Source organism: Homalodisca vitripennis, chromosome 3 (assembly GCF_021130785.1).
Source record: "Homalodisca vitripennis isolate AUS2020 chromosome 3, UT_GWSS_2.1, whole genome shotgun sequence".
Taxonomy (NCBI): domain Eukaryota; kingdom Metazoa; phylum Arthropoda; class Insecta; order Hemiptera; family Cicadellidae; genus Homalodisca; species Homalodisca vitripennis.
The window spans coordinates 189,652,025-189,672,507 of NC_060209.1; the positions used below are offsets into that span (position 1 = coordinate 189,652,025).

The 20,483-nt window shown below is 36.1% G+C and overlaps 1 protein-coding gene across 7 annotated transcripts in view; it reads right to left on the reverse strand.

Moving 5' to 3' along the window:
- Positions 1-20,483, reverse strand: part of LOC124357894 (protein kinase C and casein kinase substrate in neurons protein 1) — a 153,251-nt gene that overhangs the window by 38,109 nt on the left and 94,659 nt on the right. For 5 of the 7 annotated variants that reach the window (XM_046810005.1, XM_046809999.1, XM_046810003.1 and 2 more), the window contains exons 2-3: positions 6,116-6,343; positions 3,836-3,841 (exon numbers count right to left, since the gene is read on the reverse strand). In XM_046810005.1, coding sequence (XP_046665961.1) covers positions 3,836-3,841; positions 6,116-6,329 — 220 coding nt within the window. In that variant the 5' untranslated portion in view covers positions 6,330-6,343. The remainder of the gene's footprint in view (positions 1-3,835; positions 3,842-6,115; positions 6,344-20,483) is intronic. The other 2 variants (XM_046810001.1, XM_046810004.1) reach the window with 1 other exon arrangement.

A 20,483-nucleotide genomic window follows, 5' to 3' on the forward strand; every position in this document is an offset into this window, starting at 1 on the left:
TCAAGGGAAAATGGATGCTAGAATATGATACCAAGATTCAAGATGACGGAAGATTGAACGTTTTAAAGATCAAATTACAAAAACAAGAAAATAAAATAAGTAAATTTAATTACAAATATAAAATAGAATAGTTAATGATTTGTTCAATAATAGGTGAGTAATTGATGACGTTGCTATTGTTTGGAACCACCTTACTAAGGTTAAATTTGTAGCACAGAGGTTTAAAGTGTGTGTAAAGGTGTGGCGTATAACGATCAGTATAAAACAAAAAATGTTATAAAAGACTATTATAATTCTTTTAACTTTTTAAAAAGATTAACAATTTCTGTCAAACTGGGCATTTTAAAACATAAATAAACATTTATAAGATGAATATAACTAAGCGGTTTTCAGTACTGAGTTGGTAAAGTACCCTATAAAGTATTGTGAGGAGGTGGGAAGCACACTGTAACTGCCAGCCTTAACAAGCAACCTTTGAATACATCTGGTGCAGTACTTGTTGGGCTGTGGCTATTGATAACAATGTCATGAAATAGCTGAGTGTAGACCTAATGTTACATTGATCCAGCTTGTAAAGTAACCTATAAATTATTGTAAGGAGGAGGCGGGAAGCACACTGTAGCTGCCAGCTTTAACAAGCAACCTTTGAATACATCTGGTGCAGTACTTGTTGGGCCATTGCTATTGATAACAATGTCATGAAATAGCTGAGTGTAGACCTAATGTTACATTGATCCAGCTTGTAAAGTAACCTATAAATTATTGTAAGGAGGCGGGAAGCACACTGTAGCTGCCAGCTTTAACAAGCAACCTTTGAATACATCTGGTGCAGTACTTGTTGGGCTGTGGCTATTGATAACAATGTCATGAAATAGCTGAGTGTAGACCTAATGTTACATTGATCCAGCTTGTAAAGTAACCTATAAATTATTGTAAGGAGGCGGGAAGCACACTGTAGCTGCCAGCCTTAACAAGCAACCTTTGAATACATCTGGTGCAGTACTTGTTGGGCTGTGGCTATTGATAACAATGTCATGAAATAGCTGAGTGTAGACCTAATGTTACATTGATCCAGCTTGTAAAGTAACCTATAAATTATTGTAAGGAGGCGGGAAGCACACTGTAGCTGCCAGCTTTAACAAGCAACCTTTGAATACATCTGGTGCAGTACTTGTTGGGCTGTGGCTATTGATAACAATGTCATGAAATAGCTGAGTGTAGACCTAATGTTACATTGATCCAGCTTGTAAAGTAACCTATAAATTATTGTAAGGAGGCGGGAAAGCACACTGTAGCTGCCAGCTTTAACAGCAACCTTTGAATACATCTGGTGCAGTACTTGTTGGGCTGTGGCTATTGATAACAATGTCATGAAATAGCTGAGTGTAGACCTAATGTTACATTGATCCAGCTTGTAAAGTAACCTATAAATTATTGTAAGGAGGCGGGAAGCACACTGTAGCTGCCAGCTTTAACGAGCAACCTTTGAATACATCTGGTGCAGTACTTGTTGGGCTGTGGCTATTGATAACAATGTCATGAAATAGCTGAGTGTAGACCTAATGTTACATTGATCCAGCTTGTACAGTAACCTATAAATTATTGTAAGGAGGCGGGAAGCACACTGTAGCTGCCAGCTTTAACAAGCAACCTTTGAATACATCTGGTGCAGTACTTGTTGGGTTGTTGCTATTGATAACAACGTTGTGAAATAGCTGAGTATATATTATCTAATGTTATGTTATCCAGCTTGTGAATCTACTTTCTTCTGCCTAGATAAATATCCTGCATTTGTTATTCAAGTAAACTAAACATAATAAATTAATCACAAAATCTACACCTGTGAATAAGTGTTAATGTAAATACTTTCTTGATTATACATCTTCAGACATAAAACAGTAACGATTGCTGATTTACGAAATGTTGATAAAATAATCATTTTAATGTTTGTTTTAATATTACCAAAGGGACAGAATTGAACTTTAAAGCTAAAAGCATATTAAAACAGTATGAAAAACAATATTTTTATTTTTATTAGTAGACAACTCAACTTTTACGTTATATTATTTACTAAAAAACTAAAATTAAATATTTTTAAATAATGCAAATACAGCAGTGAAATCGTTAAGATGTATTACAAACATATAGTCATAAAGAGGTAGAACTACTACAAATATCACTCTCAACCTGAAATGAATTAGTTGAAACTATATTTAAACCACCCAAGATAAAAAATTAGACATAAAACACACCAACATAAATCATATCACTAAATGAATAAAACACCAATAAAACGTAAAACACCACAGCCTGCCACCGTAACACGCCCATTTACTCACAGCGGCCACTCATTCTGAGGCAAATCTTGCAGGACTTGGAAGAATCTAATAAACAGGATTCGATTTTATTGAGTGTACAAAAATAAGGTATTTAATAACTGAAGTTTAACATTCCTACAATAAAATGATATCTCATTTATAATCACTTAGAAGGAGGAAAATATTAATCTGAAAGGAGTTTATTGTAAGGTAAAAATTTATACATCTGCTCTTGATCACTTTCAAAATTTTTCAAACACAGGTTTTAAGTTGGCAGTACTCCTCAACAATCGAGCTTGAGTTTAGTCCCATATATCCGATGTTAATTTCAAACGGTCCTTCTGATGTGCCTTAACAAGATTATTTGATGTGAAACAAAAAGTATTTTTGAAGCTGATGTATGCAAAAAAAAGAATCCAGTGATCAAAATTTTGATGTTTAAATTACTTCACTGTGAATAAAATGAATGAAAAACACAATCACAAAATTCAATTTAATACATTTTTAGTGTTTTTTTTTTTTTTTGGGGGGGGGAGAGAACTAATCACTGAATTCACAAAGCAGTGCTTAACAAGAAATATAATGTAAAAATCATACGAATCCGATTAAAAATAAGGTCAGGACGACCGATTGAAATTAACATTGGATATATAGGACTAAATTCACGATATCGAGGGATACTGCACCCTTTAATAGCTAAAAACTTACAATAAAATTTACTGTAGCATCATTATCACCTAAAAATATAACACAATTGTTTAATTATTATATTTTTGCTCCTTTAGTTAATTTTTTTTTATTTTATATAGTGAGGTTAAATTTATATAAAAACTATTAACTGAACTAGTATAGATTCTTGCGGTGTAGTTTCAAATACAGGAATTAAATAAATACATTACATTTTAACCTAAACTTCCAAGAATTTACGTTTCTTAAAAATAAAAATTGATGATTAGTTGTTGTGTTTAGAATGTTTTTCAATGCAACAAATTGAATTGGGATTAGCCTTCAAAGAAGGTTGTGTTTCTTGCTTAAAATTAATTATGAAAATGTATGTAAGAAAATCTCTACGAATACACTGTGTTTTAATTCATTGTTGGGGATTCATGCGAACATGCATACATAGCAGAAAGGAGACAAGCCCACTTAAAACACAAACCAGAACAACCTTCTGGTATTGCAGGTCAGACAGTGTGTCATGAGAGACAATGAAGAGCTAAAGACTAAACACAAAGACGTTAGGATGTTAAAGTTTTGTATAGAAAGTTTACAATCTATCAGTGAAAAACTATTACACTGGCAACGTTACACTTTCATTGAGACGCAAAACATGCTCCAAAAAGATTTAAATACATGCAGAGAAACAAGTTTAACAAACACAAGCACAAGTGAATGATGAGTAGAAATACTTACAAGAACAAAAATTAAGTGTTTTGTAAAATAAGTCTATCGAGCATATTATATTCTAATCAATATAAACACATTGTTGTGACTATATTACTACAACACATACTTACAAGAATCTGAAAATGTTGTCAGTTAAATCCATTTTGATTGACCAAACAAAGAACGAATACACTATAAACATTTCCTTTTTCATATGAAAACATAACACAGAACAAGTATTGAATTATTGAATTAATTTGAATCGTGTACTTTCTTTTACAAAAGTGTTCTTTTTATAAAAACAGTTTTAAAAGAAACTGACAGTGTTTTTAGGAAAAAGTTAACATACAAGTAACTTATCTTTCCCATTATTTACAAAAATAAAACATGTAAATTATTCATATAACACTGGATTCAAACCAAATTTGTCATAATTTATGTTGTAGTGCGCCTATACAATGAAAAAACTAATCACTGTGCTTAAAATATAGTTTATTGAAGTAAATTTGTGTGAATAATTAAGTTCTTTGATACTTTTGCACTGGAACTATATATTTTTTATTCTGAAGTGTAGTTTATTTAATTTTTAAATATAGCCTCTTACAAGCATTTATGCACTGTAATGGACATAAAACCTTGATTATACTTAACTGGAATTCTAGAAATTTATTGACAGTTCTATAAAATTAGAAAATTTAGTGTTTGTTGTTTTTTATAAACAATTAAAATAGTTTGAAGTACACCTTCTAAAAATATTTTTCCTGTGGAAAAATGTTCAAAATACTTATAATGCATAATTTAAGAAATAAATTTCAAAAACTTTAGTGAAATATTCTATTTTAGTAGGTAATTTTGTGCTGCATTATACCTACACTGCAAAATACTCTCTCTGCCATCAGATATTATAAGCACATAATTGCAATGGGTCTAGCATATCATACTAACTGGTATGAAGGCGATACTGTGTTTATCTTTCCTTACCACTTCGTAGACATTAATAACACTATCTATTGTGTTGACTCTAACATACCGGTAGATGGCGGGTAACAAAAACTGTTATATTGAATTCAGCTAATATACCACCTAGTAGATGGTGAGTACACAGTTAAAAAGTGTTCAGCCTACCATACTGGTAGATGGAAATAAAAACCATTACATTAAGTTCAGCCCACTCTACCACCTGGTAGATGGCTAGAACACTTTTGAACCGTGTTCAGCCTACCATACTGGTAGATGGAGATAAAAACCATTACATTAAGTTCAGCCCACTCTACCACCTGGTAGATGGCTAGAACACTTTTGAACCGTGTTCAGCCTACCATACTGGTAGATGGAAATAAAAACCATTACATTAAGTTCAGCCCACTCTACCACCTGGTAGATGGCTAGAACACTTTTGAACCGTGTTCAGCCTACCATACTGGTAGATGGAAATAAAAAATACATTAAGTTCATTCACTCTACCACCTGGTAGATGGCTAGAACACTTTTCAACCGTGTTCAGCCTACCGTACTGGTAGATTGAGATAAACCGTTATATTGAGTTTAGTTAATCTACCACCCAGTAGATGGCTAGAATACTGTTCAACCGTGTTCAGCCTACCGTACTGGTAGATTGAGATAAACCGTTATATTGAGTTTAGCTAATCTACCACCCAGTAGATGGCTAGAATACTGTTGAACCGTGTTCAGCCTACCGTACTGGTAGATTGAGATAAACCATTATATTGAGTTTAGCTAATCTACCACCCAGTAGATGGCTAGAACACTGTTGAACCGTGTTCAGCCTACCGTACTGGTAGATTGAGATAAACCCTTATATTGAGTTTAGCTAATCTACCATCCGGTAGATGGCTAGAACACTTTTGAACCGTGTTCAGCCTACTGTACTGGTAGATTGAGATAAACCGTTATATTGAGTTTAGCTAATCTACCATCCGGTAGATGGCTAGAACACTTTTGAACCGTGTTCAGCCTACCGTACTGGTAGATGGAGATAAACCGTTATATTGAGTTTAGCTAATCTACCACCCAGTAGATGGCGAGAACACAGTTGATACGTGTTCAGAACATAGTTGAACTGTGTTCAGCCTACCATACTGGTAAATGGTGATAACAAACCGTTATGTTTGTTAAGTTCAGCCTGCTCTACCATACTGGTAGATGGTGTAATACTCAGTACCTCCTGGTATACTGTGAAAAATACAGAAGAGAAAAACTCAATTACATTACTGTGACCCTCCCTCCTGCAGAGAAAGCGCATAGTTAAAGGAGTGAACTCTTCTTAGATTAATGATATTACTTGTTGCACCATAAGTAATTTGATTTTACAGTATAAGTATTTTATGTATGTTATTAATTCAGTCCTGAAACATTTAGGTAAAAAAAAAACACAAATATCACTAACTCACCCTTCTCTATGATGTCATTCCACTTTTTAGCCCAGCCCTTGAGACTCTTAGCGTATGCCTTCTCAATGTCCGCCCGTTCCTGCACCAGTGTCATCAGGTCATTGCACAGTTTGTAGCCATCCTCTATGCGCTTGGTCGTACGCTTGAAATTATTCGGCTCCCAGAACGAGTCGGAGGTGGCGATCAGCATCGTGTCATCACTGTGGTGCGACATCTTCTACCGTCCACCTGGAACCCAAATAACCAGGTTATTGTACAGATTTTCACTCTAACTGATCTGAATGGTATTATAACATTCTCAAAAGTAGTATAAATCTGAATGGATTATAACAATCTCATAAAGTAGTCTGTCGCGTAGAAAGTCATAAATGATGATGAGCATTGTGCCATCTTCAACACCAACATCACATAATTGCACTAATTGTAACAATGAAGACACATTCATACTTATCAAGTAGTTGTGATCCCAGAGTATGTCTGGGCCTGTAATCAGCATGGTCTGATGTTCATGTCAAGTAATACAGTCTGATATATTTCATATGTGAAATATAATACTATTTCAATACAATGCAAAATTCCAATTTCCAATGATTTGCTACAACCTTGAAAGTGTCATTTACTATCTTGAAACTACCCGAAATTAAGAAATCTACAAGCATGGAAGCTCTCTATATTTTAAAAAACGAGACAAAATTAAATATCGTTTATTTTATACACAGACTGGCATTTTACATACGTTTTGTTCAGCGGAGGATAGAAATTTAGGAAAGGATCAAATAAAGAACTGCATTTGCACAGGAAAATGATGCAATTTAGTATCACACTGTACCATGTATCCGGGGAGGAAATTTAAAATAAATGTTCATCTGACATTTACTTATTTTTACTGAAACGAGGACCAGAATTCAATGTTACAGGTAGTACATAAGACAGGAGCAATGAGCAATAACCACAGGTAGCAAGTAATTCAAGGCTACACAACGGCATCCAGCCACCCAACCCTCCACTGTTGTCCTGAGTATTGTTTCTTGCAATTTGCTGCAACTAGTGATACTAGAACCAGAATTCAATGTTAAAGGTAGTACATAACATGGCAGCAATGAGCAATAACCACAGGTAGCAAGTAATCAAGGCTACACAACGGCATCCAGTCACCCAACCCTCCACTGTTGTCCTGAGTATTGTTTCTTGCAATTTACTGCAACTAGTGATACTAGAACCAGAATTCAATGTTAAAGGTAGTACATAACACGGCAGCAATGAGCAATAACCACAGGTAGCAAGTAATCAAGGCTACACAACGGCATCCAGTCACCCAACCCTCCACTGTTGTCCTGAGTATTGTTTCTTGCAATTTGCTGCAACGAGTGATACTAGAACCAGAATTCAATGTTAAAGGTAGTACATAACACGGCAGCAATGAGCAATAACCACAGGTAGCAAGTAATCAAGGCTACACAACGGCATCCAGCCACCCAACCCTCCACTGTTGTCCTGAGTATTGTTTCTTGCAATTTACTGCAACTAGTGATACTAGAACCAGAATTCAATGTTAAAGGTAGTACATACTATAACACAGGTAGCAGTAATCAATGTATAATGTGTGTATGTAACAACGCACATGAGAATAACACGGCAGCAATGAGCAGTAACCACAGGTAGCAAGTAATCAAGGCTACACAACGGCATCCAGCCACCCAACCCTCCACTGTTGTCCTGAGTATTGTTTCTTGCAATTTGCTGCAACTAGTGATACTAGAACCAGCATTCAATGTTAAAGGTAGTACATAACACGGCAGCAATGAGCAGTAACCACAGGTAGCAAGTAATCAAGGCTACACAACGGCATCCAGCCACCCAACCCTCCACTGTTGTCCTGAGTATTGTTCTTGCAATTTGCTGCAACTAGTGATACTAGAACCAGCATTCAATGTTAAAGGTAGTACATAACACGGCAGCAATGAGCAGTAACCACAGGTAGCAAGTAATCAAGGCTACACAACTGCATCCAGTCACCCAACCCTCCACTGTTGTCCTGAGTATTGTTTTCTTGCAATTTGCTGCAACTAGTGATACTAGAACCAGAATTCAATGTTAACAGGTAGTACATAACACAGCAGCAATGAGCAGTAACCACAGGTAGCAAGTAATCAAGGCTACACAAACAGTATCCAGTCACCCAACCCTCCACTGTTGTCCTGAGTATTGTTTCTTGCAATTTGCTGCAACTAGTGATACTAGAACTGGCATTCAATGTTAAAGGTAGTACATAACACGGCAGCAATGAGCAGTAACCACAGGGAGCAAGTAATCAAGGCTACACAACAGTATCCAGTCACCCAACCCTCCACTGTTGTCCTGAGTATTGTTTCTTGCAATTTGCTGCGATTCTACAGTTGAGCCGTGTTTCTTTTGTTAGAAGTAAAGCCAACTTAAGCCTAAAATTGCCACATTGTTTAACATCAGGTGATTGTGGTTCCATTACTTGCTTACATGTATACATCTTCATTTGAATCAACTATAGTTTTTAATTCATTTGGATAAAAAATTATTATGTAGATAAATGTTGACATGAAAATTTATTTACTGACGGTTTGAGTAACCAGAAACGTATTCCAAGTTAAAATAAACAATTCAGTAATAAATGGTGTTTTCAATAAACACCATAAATAATCAAACCTTCTCCTGTTCATGCAAGAAGGTAGTCAAATTCATCTTTATTGTCCACAAAAAAGACCGAAGGATTAAGCTAAAACCTTGAAATGTTCTTTGTATTTCTCTCTTAACAAAAGGAAAAAACACCAACTAATTTTGTCAGTTCTATGGTAGCAAAAAGTGTCCCTTTGAAAGGGAATTGAAATGTTTAAAAATGTCATTATTTGCAAAAGAACTGGTTTGCATGTACAGCATTTAAAGTAACAATATTGATTATTATATTTACAAAGTACAATATACGAGTACGCCATGTGTCGCTTAAGTGGCTTCTCTGAGATTGCATCAAAATTCCAAGTCTTTAGCTACGTATGTTGGTATGTCAAATGTCATATGAGTGTACTCAGTCAATTTAAAATGTATTTATTCTCAGAATTTCTCGTTGCGATTGTGTTTACACATGGGTCCAATGCCGTTCAATCAAATCCATCTTCGCATTCTATGTTACTATACAGAAATGAAACTTGGTGCAAAATTTCGTTTATAGGTCTGTTTGTTCTCAAGGTATTGTGCAGACAGACTGAGAGCAATTAAATTTTCCAGCTCCTCAGAGTGATAGGCTTCGCTGACGCTCAGCCAACTACAAAGGTTATTGAACAAATAAATACATTAGACATGCTACATTCAAAGCCAGCACAGGACAATATTATTATTCTCAAAGTAACTGAACACACGCCATGTTATTGTCCCTACAAGTTGGCATGTCGAAGTATTGATTCTATTAGGCGGAAAAGGCATCCATCTTCATGTTTGTCAACTTCTATTTACTTGTAGTCTATTACTATTCATAAAGTAACTAGTACACGCTTTAGTTTGTAGCTGAACCAGCAAAACAATGATTACGATAAACAAGAAAAGAAAATCAATATTCTAGTATTATAAAGGCGTAGATGTGGATGATCGGGAGACCCACATAAATTTGATAATCATCCAAAATAAATGGTTGCACAGCCATCTGATAGAAAATTTAATGCCTTGTCGATAAACATTGGAACTTTTCTCACCTAAGACAGTAAAAAATATATCACAAGAAAGATGGAATTGGTGTAAATAGGAGGATTGATTAGTAAGCTTCCATAAACATATGCTTTTGGTGAAGTACGAATGAAGAAGTAATAACTGGTACGGACAAGAAACTAAGTATTTCACAACCAGACAAGAAACTAAGTATTTCCCAACCATAGATATAAGTTTCTGTTTCTCTTGACTCAAAGAGCAAGCTCACAAAAAGTTTTAAGATATCATGCCATTGTATGTGCTTTTTATAAATGACCATCAATATAGGCGAGAAACTGGTTCATCCTTCATTTGATCAAGTACTTACTAACAGTCTACGAAAAACTATATATATATAGAAACCATTTTCATACAATTGCAAATACTGTAACCATAAAAGTGCACTAGTATTATATCCTTGAATAGTCTTCAAATGCTGCATACTTTGTAAAGAGGAAGGACATAAAAAAACAATTACTACAGTATGGCAGAGTGTTTATTCAGGGAATGTAGAAGAAGCCACAGAAAGAGCAAGGTGAAGCAGTCTTTAACTGGATTGAGTGCTGCGAGATTGTACTGGCAGCACTCGGCAGATTGGAGGTAAAGTACCACCACACAATCACGTGCCTCGCCTCTCATTCTCGTATACCAGCGCAGAGTCCATCACATCAGCGAACTTTACTATTCCTTCGCCATCGGATATTACACTGTGACGTCCGTGACGTTGTTGTGAGTATGATCGTGATTAGTTCAACATACCTGTAGTTTAAAATACACTGCTTCGATATTTTCGTGTCATAGAAACGTACAAATAATGGTCTCGTTTATCCGACATGACGGATTGTCTTGATTTTGGAGAAGTAAAAAAGTAGGTAGTAGAACTTTTTACTCCAGGTAAAACATAAAAACATAAACATGTTATTAAATAACACTACAACTACATTTACATACTATAGGATTGTGGTACAGTTTATGACAATAAAATCTGGACGATGCCGCGCATTTCGTTACTAACGGTTTTAACATCGGATTAACGAACGTCGGATAAGCGAGATTTTCGTAATACACCTTTCGACGCTGACAATACAAGTACTGCAGGCCCACCTATTTTGAGGCAAACATGAATGAAAGACGAATGTGACTACACGTAATACACCTTTCGACGCTGACAATACAAGTACTGCAGGCCCACCTATTTTGAGGCAAACATGAATGAAAGACGAATGTGATTACACGTAATACACCTTTCGACGCTGACAATACAAGTACTGCAGGCCCACCTATTTTGAGGCAAACATGAATGAAAGACGAATGTTATTACACGTAACACACCTTTCGACGCTGACAATACAAGTACTGCAGGCCCACCTATTTTGAGGCAAACATGAATGAAAGACGAATGTGACTACACGTAATACACCTTTCGACGCTGACAATACAAGTACTGCAGGCCCACCTATTTTGAGGCAAACATGAATGAAAGACGAATGTGATTACACGTAATACACCTTTCGACGCTGACAATACAAGTACTGCAGGCCCACCTATTTTGAGGCAAACATGAATGAAAGACGAATGTGATTACACGTAATACACCTTTCGACGCTGACAATACAAATACTGCAGGCCCACCTATTTTGAGGCAAACATGAATGAAAGACGAATGTGACTACACGTAATACACCTTTCGACGCTGACAATACAAGTACTGCAGGCCCACCTATTTTGAGGCAAACATGAATGAAAGACGAATGTGATTACACGTAATACACCTTTCGACGCCGACAATACAAGTACTGCAGACCCACCTATTTTGAGGCAAAAACATGAATGAAAGACGAATGTCATTACACGTATTCCGGAGAGCCGTGTCCCATTGAGGATTATAGACCCAAACCACTACACATCCCCACAGCTGACCGCTGCAACCCTTACCATCTGCCTGCTGTGAGTCATGAATTGGTACCATGGGGAACGAAAACAATTTTTTTTAAGATTTATCTAATATACTTTAAAGAAAATCAGTTTAAACACAGAATAAATCCGAAATGACCAGCTAGTGGGATGATGACATTCATTGTCTAGTTAGCTTTAATATTCCGTAATTATCTCGTGTTTGGACCCACTTTCTTCATTTTGGTATGAAGACCACGTCTGTAACAGAAGTAACAAACTGAATTAATCACAATCAACAAATCTGTTGATTGCACATCCAGAACTCCAGTCAAAGTTTTGAAAGAGCAGAGTTTGGGAGTGCACGTGCAAGAGCGCTCGGGTCGGCGAGGTCCGGTAATAATTAGGAGGCAAGGTCACCTGGACTGAGTATAGTGTAATTTGTGAACGAATCATATACCTTGGTAGTAGTTAAAAGATCAACGGTTTCTTAGACATTAACGGTGATTAATGGCCCAGTAACCAATAACAATTTAGAAAGCTGTTCCGAACCAAGGATATTTTGGTCTTTGCTATATTGGTGTACTGTTCAATGCGACTTCCGTCCCTCCGCAAACCACAGCTGATGTCACATCTGCGAAGTGATTAATGCGAACATTTTTTACACACTGCATTTGATTCCGATATTGCAAGTTAAAATTCCAAACTCCAAAGTCAAAGTAGCTCATCCTCAACACCAACCTCCAATCAACTCATTCTTAAATCCAACATCATACTAATTTATCCTCCAAAATTAACTCCTCAAGGACTCCAACCTTTAAGTAGCTCATCCCCCAACTCTAAACTTTAATTAGCTCATCCCCCAACTCCAACCTTTAAGTAGCTCATCCCCCAACTCCAACCTTTAAGTAGCTCATCCTCCAACTCCAAACTTTAGGTGGCTCATCATACAATTCCAACCTTTAAGTATCTGACCTTCAACTGTAACCTCCAAATAACCGAATTAATTGGCACTGACACAATTCCTAACCAATACCTGATTGATAAAATAATTTTCAAAGGTTTGATGTTCACCTAACTTTGTAACATCACATGTTTTATTGTTCGATACACTGATAACCCTACATTACGACCACGTAAGGAGTATTACGGCGCTGCTACAAACGTAAATATACAATTACGGCTTACGGATAGGAAGCAGCAGAAACTTTTAAGCCTAAAGTTGGAAACTCATTAGAATAATGAGTTCCAGAAAGTTCCTTGTTTACTCCCATTATGGAGCTAACTTTGTAAACAGCCAAGTAAACAAGCAATATCCATATTTATTCCCTGTTACCGGATTTAACTTCTAAACCTCTCAAACAGTGGAGTACTTGAGATTCGACTAAATAAAATAACCCGTATTTATACAAATTTTACTTAGCCAACAGTTTTTAACTGAGTCTATTTTCTTCATATAATTGCAATTAAACATAATGTTGGCATATTTCTAAAGAACAAGTACAATACCCGTATACTAATATTTAAATTATAAATAACTACGGCATACTGCAATTTAGAAAAAACAATAATATTAACGATTTTTTTAACTAATAGCCTACTACTTTTAAGCGCTGAAAATATAATGGAAACGGAATGTTACTACGATAGACGATGAGTTTATAGTTTTAAGTAAGCTACTTATTGAAGGTTTTATTTCTTACTGACCTGTTTAATAAATAAACTGCCACAACTTCAGACAGGTATTTACACACACTAATTAGCCTATTAAAATGTATTTAATTGGATGTACGCTAATAAGCATTTAATTATTGTTTCATAATACAATTATTGTTATGAAACAATAATTACGTGGTTATTAGCGTACATCCAATTAAATACATTTTAATAGGCTAATTAGTATTTGTAAATGGAAGTTATGGCAGTTTACTTATTAAACCAATCAGTAAGAAATAAAACCTTCAATAAATAGCTACTGTTAAAACATAACTAATTAAAAAAACCTGATGTATAATTCCTCACGGATTACTGAAAGGGAAAATTATACAGTAACAGTTAGCTGAATTTATTGATGAAACAGAGACAATATTTTTGTCCTTTCTGCGAATGAAACTGAGTGGCTAATCACAGTCACAATTAGACAGTTTCGGCAGCAGCTTTCAAGTTGAGTGGGGCGAGATTCAGGGAGGCTGTATCGGGTTCCAGAACAAGCGGGGCAGTAAAAGCTTATCGACATCTTTCCCTCCATCACAGACAATACTGAACTTCCAGATTGTACCATGTTGACCAACTTTCTGACATCGAGGGTGACACAATCTCAAAGACATTTTAACTGACAGCTTATTAGTATATATAACTCCCACAACTCGAACAACCACAGCACTTCTTAGTTCTCAGCTACATTTGAGGGGTACTGTTGATCTGTTTTCTTTGGTCGGAAAGAACATTATTTGAACTACACAATATGGTGTGTCTATTAAAGTGCGGGAAGGGAGCTTTAAATAAACTTAAGTATCATAGGGAATGACGTAACCTAATCGAGTTAGCGCACAGACTGACGAACAGGCACCCTTTTGGCATTTCGATTTCCAACAAAATTCATATTCTTCTTTCTTCAACCAAGAATAACCTATGTGCTAAGATTCCAATCTCTAGCGTTTTTATATCAAAAGTTGTCGCACATAAGGGCACACTGCCCTTTGACCTTACAACTCCACAATTAATAAGGTTCTTTCTAAAACCAATAGAAACTTATATAACAAGTTTCAAATCCCCGGGATCTTTCTATCATGAGCTATCGAACAGATTGTTGGATGACACGATTTTAAGAATACCCTACCTATCTCGATAGAAGACGACTTCTACAAACAACCCTACTACCCATCCTGAAAATACTATCAGACCAGAAGCAATAACAAAGGCCGCCCTTTTAGAACGAAGTACAATGAAGTGTATCCCCGGGTTCTTGTCCTAAGTGAAATCCATATTCGTCTTTCAGATTTTACTAAATTCCCAAATTTATTTTCCCAACTCTGTACATGTCGGAAGCTGAGATTTTAGGATGGCCTTGCTTGCCCAAGTTATGGAAGGGGGCTAAGTAAGAAAACTATAATTCCTCATCTAGACACAAGAGAGCAAGACAGAGAGCGAGTGGCCTTCGCACTTCAGCCATTGTTATTGAGCAGGTGTCGGAACAATGATAACAAATTAGTTTGCGACAGTAACTCCAGCGGGAACAGCTATAAAAGTATGAATTCCTGGCGTAAATAATAAATCCGGTATGGGGAAATAAGAAGAACAGTAAAATCTCCAAGGTGATATAAATTAGAAATTGAATCAGAAAGCCGTAAGGTAGTCATGTATTTTTAAGTGTATAAGTTTCAAAATCAATTCTCTAAAAACCTACGTTTGAAATTTTAATTTAAAAGAGTGCGAAAACGTAAAACTACGTCTTCAAAATTCGGACAGAATTCGAAGAAGATGGTGTTTTTTCATGAGAACGTCCGTGTATATTTAACAGGTGACGCGCCGTGTTGTCATAGTGGTCAAGGTCACACAAGGTCACGGCCACAGGCCTGCCAGGACCGTCAGTGGGCGCACCTAGATCTCTCTTTGGCCTCCGTAAGTTGCTGTCTCTGGTTCCAGCAAGAATTTGACTGGTTACTTTGAATTTTAAGCTTCTTGTTGAAACTACTAAGCAAGAAAAAGCTCTGCAGCATTTGACCACCGAGGGAATTAAGGAATCATTCCACGAAGAATTTAAATTAAAGAATCAACTTGGAAGAATCACCAAACCCCAGACCATTTCCAAGGTTTAAAAAATGCAATCAATAAAATACTTGGTTGTGAATGCAAGAGGAAATAAGATGGAGCGGAGTAAATTTACATAACAAAGGAAACAATAACCAGCTGATAAAAAATTCATCCGAATTCGTGACGAACAACGTTTGCCACATTTACAGATTACATTCCATACACCGATAACATCAACATGTGTACAAATCTGACAGTATAAAATGTAACATGTCAGTTGTATATTACAAGCAACAGCATCTATAAACTCCAGATGCTGATAGTAATTTCATACAACCGGAAAAGAAAGTTACACATTTCTTTGGTGTAAAATAAAATGTAAATATCTTCTGCTGAATACTTGAGTAAGTGTTTTTTTGAAAATACAGCTATTTTTGTTTTCATTCAGAAATTAACACGTATTTAGTTCAAAACGCCGGTCTCTTGTTGGTATATATTCCATGCTATATACGTAAACTGAGAACTCAAAGTATATTTCTTTCTAACCATGGAAAACCTTTTATTATTGTCTTCGAAGAAAAAATCGTTGTACTAGAATTTTTACCAGAATTAAGCTAAGAGTATTTTACACTGATTGAAGACCGCGCTATTTGTTTGTATAAGCGATTAATAGTTTATAAATTTAGAACCAATGATATAGGGTGACAATTTGAACTAAAATATACGGCTCCAAAGTTTAATGGATACTTAACTTATTCTTAATTAATATATAGGACTGAAAATAAGAAGGAAAACACCAAATCGAGCAAGGCAAACCTTTTTCAAACTTTTATACTTTCAACACGAACAACAAATAACATCATAACAATAAACTATCAATTCTTATTGAACTAAACTTTTTAACAATATAATCTGTCCATCCTTTTTTACTCAAATTGTACAACAATCTCCATAACAATAAATATAAATCTCTTTTCGAATCAAACAAAGAACTCCGTTTAACAATAAACTATTGTTACTACCTTATTGAACTAAACTTTTCAATAGATAACTCCATAACAATAAACTACCCTTTTGAATAAAACTTTTGAACAATAAACGCCATAACAATAAACTATCGATCCTTATTGAACTAAACTTTTGAACAGGTAACTACATAACAATAAACTACCCTTTTGAATCAAACTTTTGAACAACAAACGCCATAACAATAAACTACCCATCTCTTTTCGAATCAAACCTTTCAAAAACAAAATCCATAGCAATAAATTATCGATCTCTTTTCTAATCAAACTCCATAACAACAAACTATCGACCTCTGTTCAAATCAAACTCTTGGACAACGAACTCCATAACAATAAACAAGCTGAGGGCATGTATCCGCGTGCAATAGAACTGTGCACGACCGACATACAGCTCCAGAACAAAAGAAAGTCGCTGTATTGAGTGAGACCTGGGGTAGACCGGCCGGGTCACATAGTATCGGTATCAGGTCTGGCCGGGACGCGTGGGAGTGCGGTTAGTGAAAGTGAGAACTGCATCAACCTTGTCTTCCTCTCCTGCCCAACAGGACTTCATCGAGTCAGACTGTCCAACTGTTAGTCTACAGGACTTCATCGAGTCAGACTGTCCAACTGTTAGTCTACAGGACTTCATCCTGTCAGACTTCCCAACTGTTAGGCTAGTTGCATACACACCGATTTTGGACGACCGATTTTTTACCGGCCGTCCAAATTCCAATAGTGTACTGAATGAGGGAACGGAACCTGGCACACACGCCGACAGCTGATCGGCGCCGGTTCACATTGGAATTTGGACGGCCGGTAAAAATCGGTCGTCCAAAATCGGTGTGTGTGCAACTAGCCTTAGTCTACAGGACTTCATCGAGTCAGACTGCCCAACTGTTAATCTACAGGACTTCATCGTGTCAGACTTCCCAACTGTTAGTCAACAGGAATTCATCGAGTCTGACTGCCCAACTGTTAGTCTACAGGACTTCATCGTGTCAGACTTCCCAATTGTTTAGTCTACAGACTGCCCAACTGTTAGTCTACAGGATTGCATCGAGTCAGACTGCCCAAGTGTTAGTCTATAGGACTTCATCGAGTTATAAATATTCAATAATCCCCCACCCCAAGTGTTTTTGAATGGAGTACTAAACCTTTCTCACAAATCCTATTAAATGAGTTAACAATGTTGGAATATTACTTGCTCGTCAAAGAATCAACGAATACTCGTGTAAAAAGGAGACCTTTCGATCCACACAAGTCGTTCTAAATCAAATGTTGGGTAAGTTAAGGACCCATAGTAAAATTACATCATAATACTATAAAAATCCTAGTATTTACTTTAAATAGTTTCGGTCACAGATGGACTTTGGATTCGGAGTTCAGAGAAGTTCCACAATACTGGAAAAGCCTTTCAAAATGTTAGTATGACGATTCAGTATCTGCAGCAGAATGCAATAACTCCACTAAAGATGGCTGGTCACGCGAACAATGTCAGTTGTCTGCGGGTAGCTGACCGATCACCACGCCGCAAGATCCCGCAACTGTGCGGAAATACAGTGCACTTCACTTTCTTCTGAGACCGCAAGCTGATTTTCCGTCATACCTACCATGGGATACCTTCTTGTCAACTCGGACACTTGCATCATCTGTAGGGTCAGAGGAACCTCAGTCATTCCAACTGTCATTAGTTCATGGTATTCATTGCCTGATTGAGACCTACAATACACTGGTCGGTAACAATGTGACTTTACTTCTGAATATACTTCCTGCCTTAAAGCCTCCGTGGAAAAACAAATAACCACTGTGAACAAATTATGGAATTATTAAATGAAATTCAAGGAGTACAGAAATACCAATGGACGGAGTATAGAAGAATCAAACGATTATTGCATAGAGCAGTTTAGTTTTACGTAAAGACTTGCTTTGGATTTCTTAGAATTAAAAGCAATTTCCTCTCAACCGTGAACAGTTTCTGAATGCAAACCTAAGTAGAAATATCAAAAGGGGTTTTCATCTTCAACAAACCCTAAATGCCATATTTGGAGTTTACTTTTAAACTGATGATGAGAATCAGAATATCTAGAGCAGAAGACAAGATTGCCACATTACTAAAAGTAGTGCTGTTGAACTAAAAAAGTACGTTTCGACAGTACAAACCGACTTCTTTTCAGGTGAATGGTTAAGGTAAAGTACACAGTTCGCATTTAGATTCTGTGTCAGACACTACACAAATACAAGTTATTTCAAAAATCTACAAAGACCAATATCAATAACATGCACAAACTAACTCGTTAAATAAACTTAAACCAAAGTATTTGTTTTCGTTCGTTCTAAGTAATATTGTGAGTAGAGGTCTTTTTACAAAATTTAATCAAATTTCCTTATTCTTGTGGGCAACCTCACTTTGATACGACCTGTCTACACACTTCCTTCCTCTGTAACCGCAGTTCATCCGTCAAATCAGGTTACTCGTCCTCTTGAATATTACATCAGATTGCAGTTGTTAAAACGTCAAATTTAAATGTTAAAACTGTTTTGGTCATTTCTAATCTGTTGAGGCACCGGCGTGGAACGGGTCTTGAAGTTTCAGCCACAACAAAGGATGCCTGAAGTCAACGTCCTCGGTTACCCCAATTGCCTTCGTCGATCAGAACAAATCGATGTTCTTGCAGAGCTTTCGTTGCAACATTTCCTTTCCCCTGCAGCGTTTCCTTAGCAGTTTCACAATACGCCTCTTATTGTCTTTGGCCTTCACTCTCAGTGACCGTGTTACAGTATTTATATCTGTCAGCGTACATCTCTGCTCTATGTCATCATAGTTAGAAGTACGATGAACCTTGAACAAGAAAAGTGTGGAGAGCCATATGAGACTAACCATTTAATTAACAATGACGTTGCTCCGTCAGCACCGACGAACGCTGCATCTGCATATCGGCACTTCGTCAGCAGGATTACCTCTGCAAGTATAATTAACTTCCGTTCATTAGTGTTCATTTTATGTATGTCTCCAAGTTTATTGCACAAACAACTGTGAATTGCTCGGATCTGAATTTCAGCACTCTCTCCGTCGAGAAGTCAAACTTGTAAAATTTGTACACAGAACAAAACCCCGTAGATATCTAACACCAATATATAGTTTGCTATACACCACAAAATTAACTGTAATATCGCGGGTCACTAAATGAAAATCGCTTTTCTACAAGTATAAATAATCCTTCAATAATTCAGCGTGTTGTGCCAGCATTTCGTAGTCGTCATAGAAATAGTCACAATGAACAAATCATATCCTGATCTTATATGGATCATATAAACTAATTATAATTTTTAACGCATATTTTGTATGTTCACATATGCTGTAAATTCACATTTTCTAGAATTAAAAAACAAGCAAAAGGGTTTACCAGATACATTTTTCTTTTATCTCTCGAACTACATATGATTTTAATAACAACTGAAAATATGATTCCCATTAGATTTTACTGTAAGAAGAATGAGTACCGTTATTACCATTATTAATCTAATATTTACGTTAAATAACTTATCTTCAACATAGAAGTCTTTTCTGTAAAATAAAATGTTTTAATTACTTCTCTAATATTATTTTTAACAATGGTATTCATGTCTTAAGTAGGCATTCGAAATTAAATGTTTTCTAAATGTTTTTTCAACATTTTATTATTGCTACAGAAGCCACTAAGATTTTCTAAAACCCATGTACATTTTTCTGAGACCACGTTCATGTATAGAACCATACACATGTTTCTTATCTGAAGATGACGTGTTGTAGGATGGAGTTAGACTCGCTTTATTGCTCGATGCAGGTCGTAGAATAAGACCCATAACTGTCATTAACTGTTAACAAACCGGAATTAATGTTTCTGGATCCCTGTAAAACTCTGATCTGTGAGCTGAAATCAGTAAAAGCTCCAAGTATATTCACAAACTGGCCTTCAGTTTCATTACTAATTTATATGATACTATTTTGTGTTTTACAACGCATATAA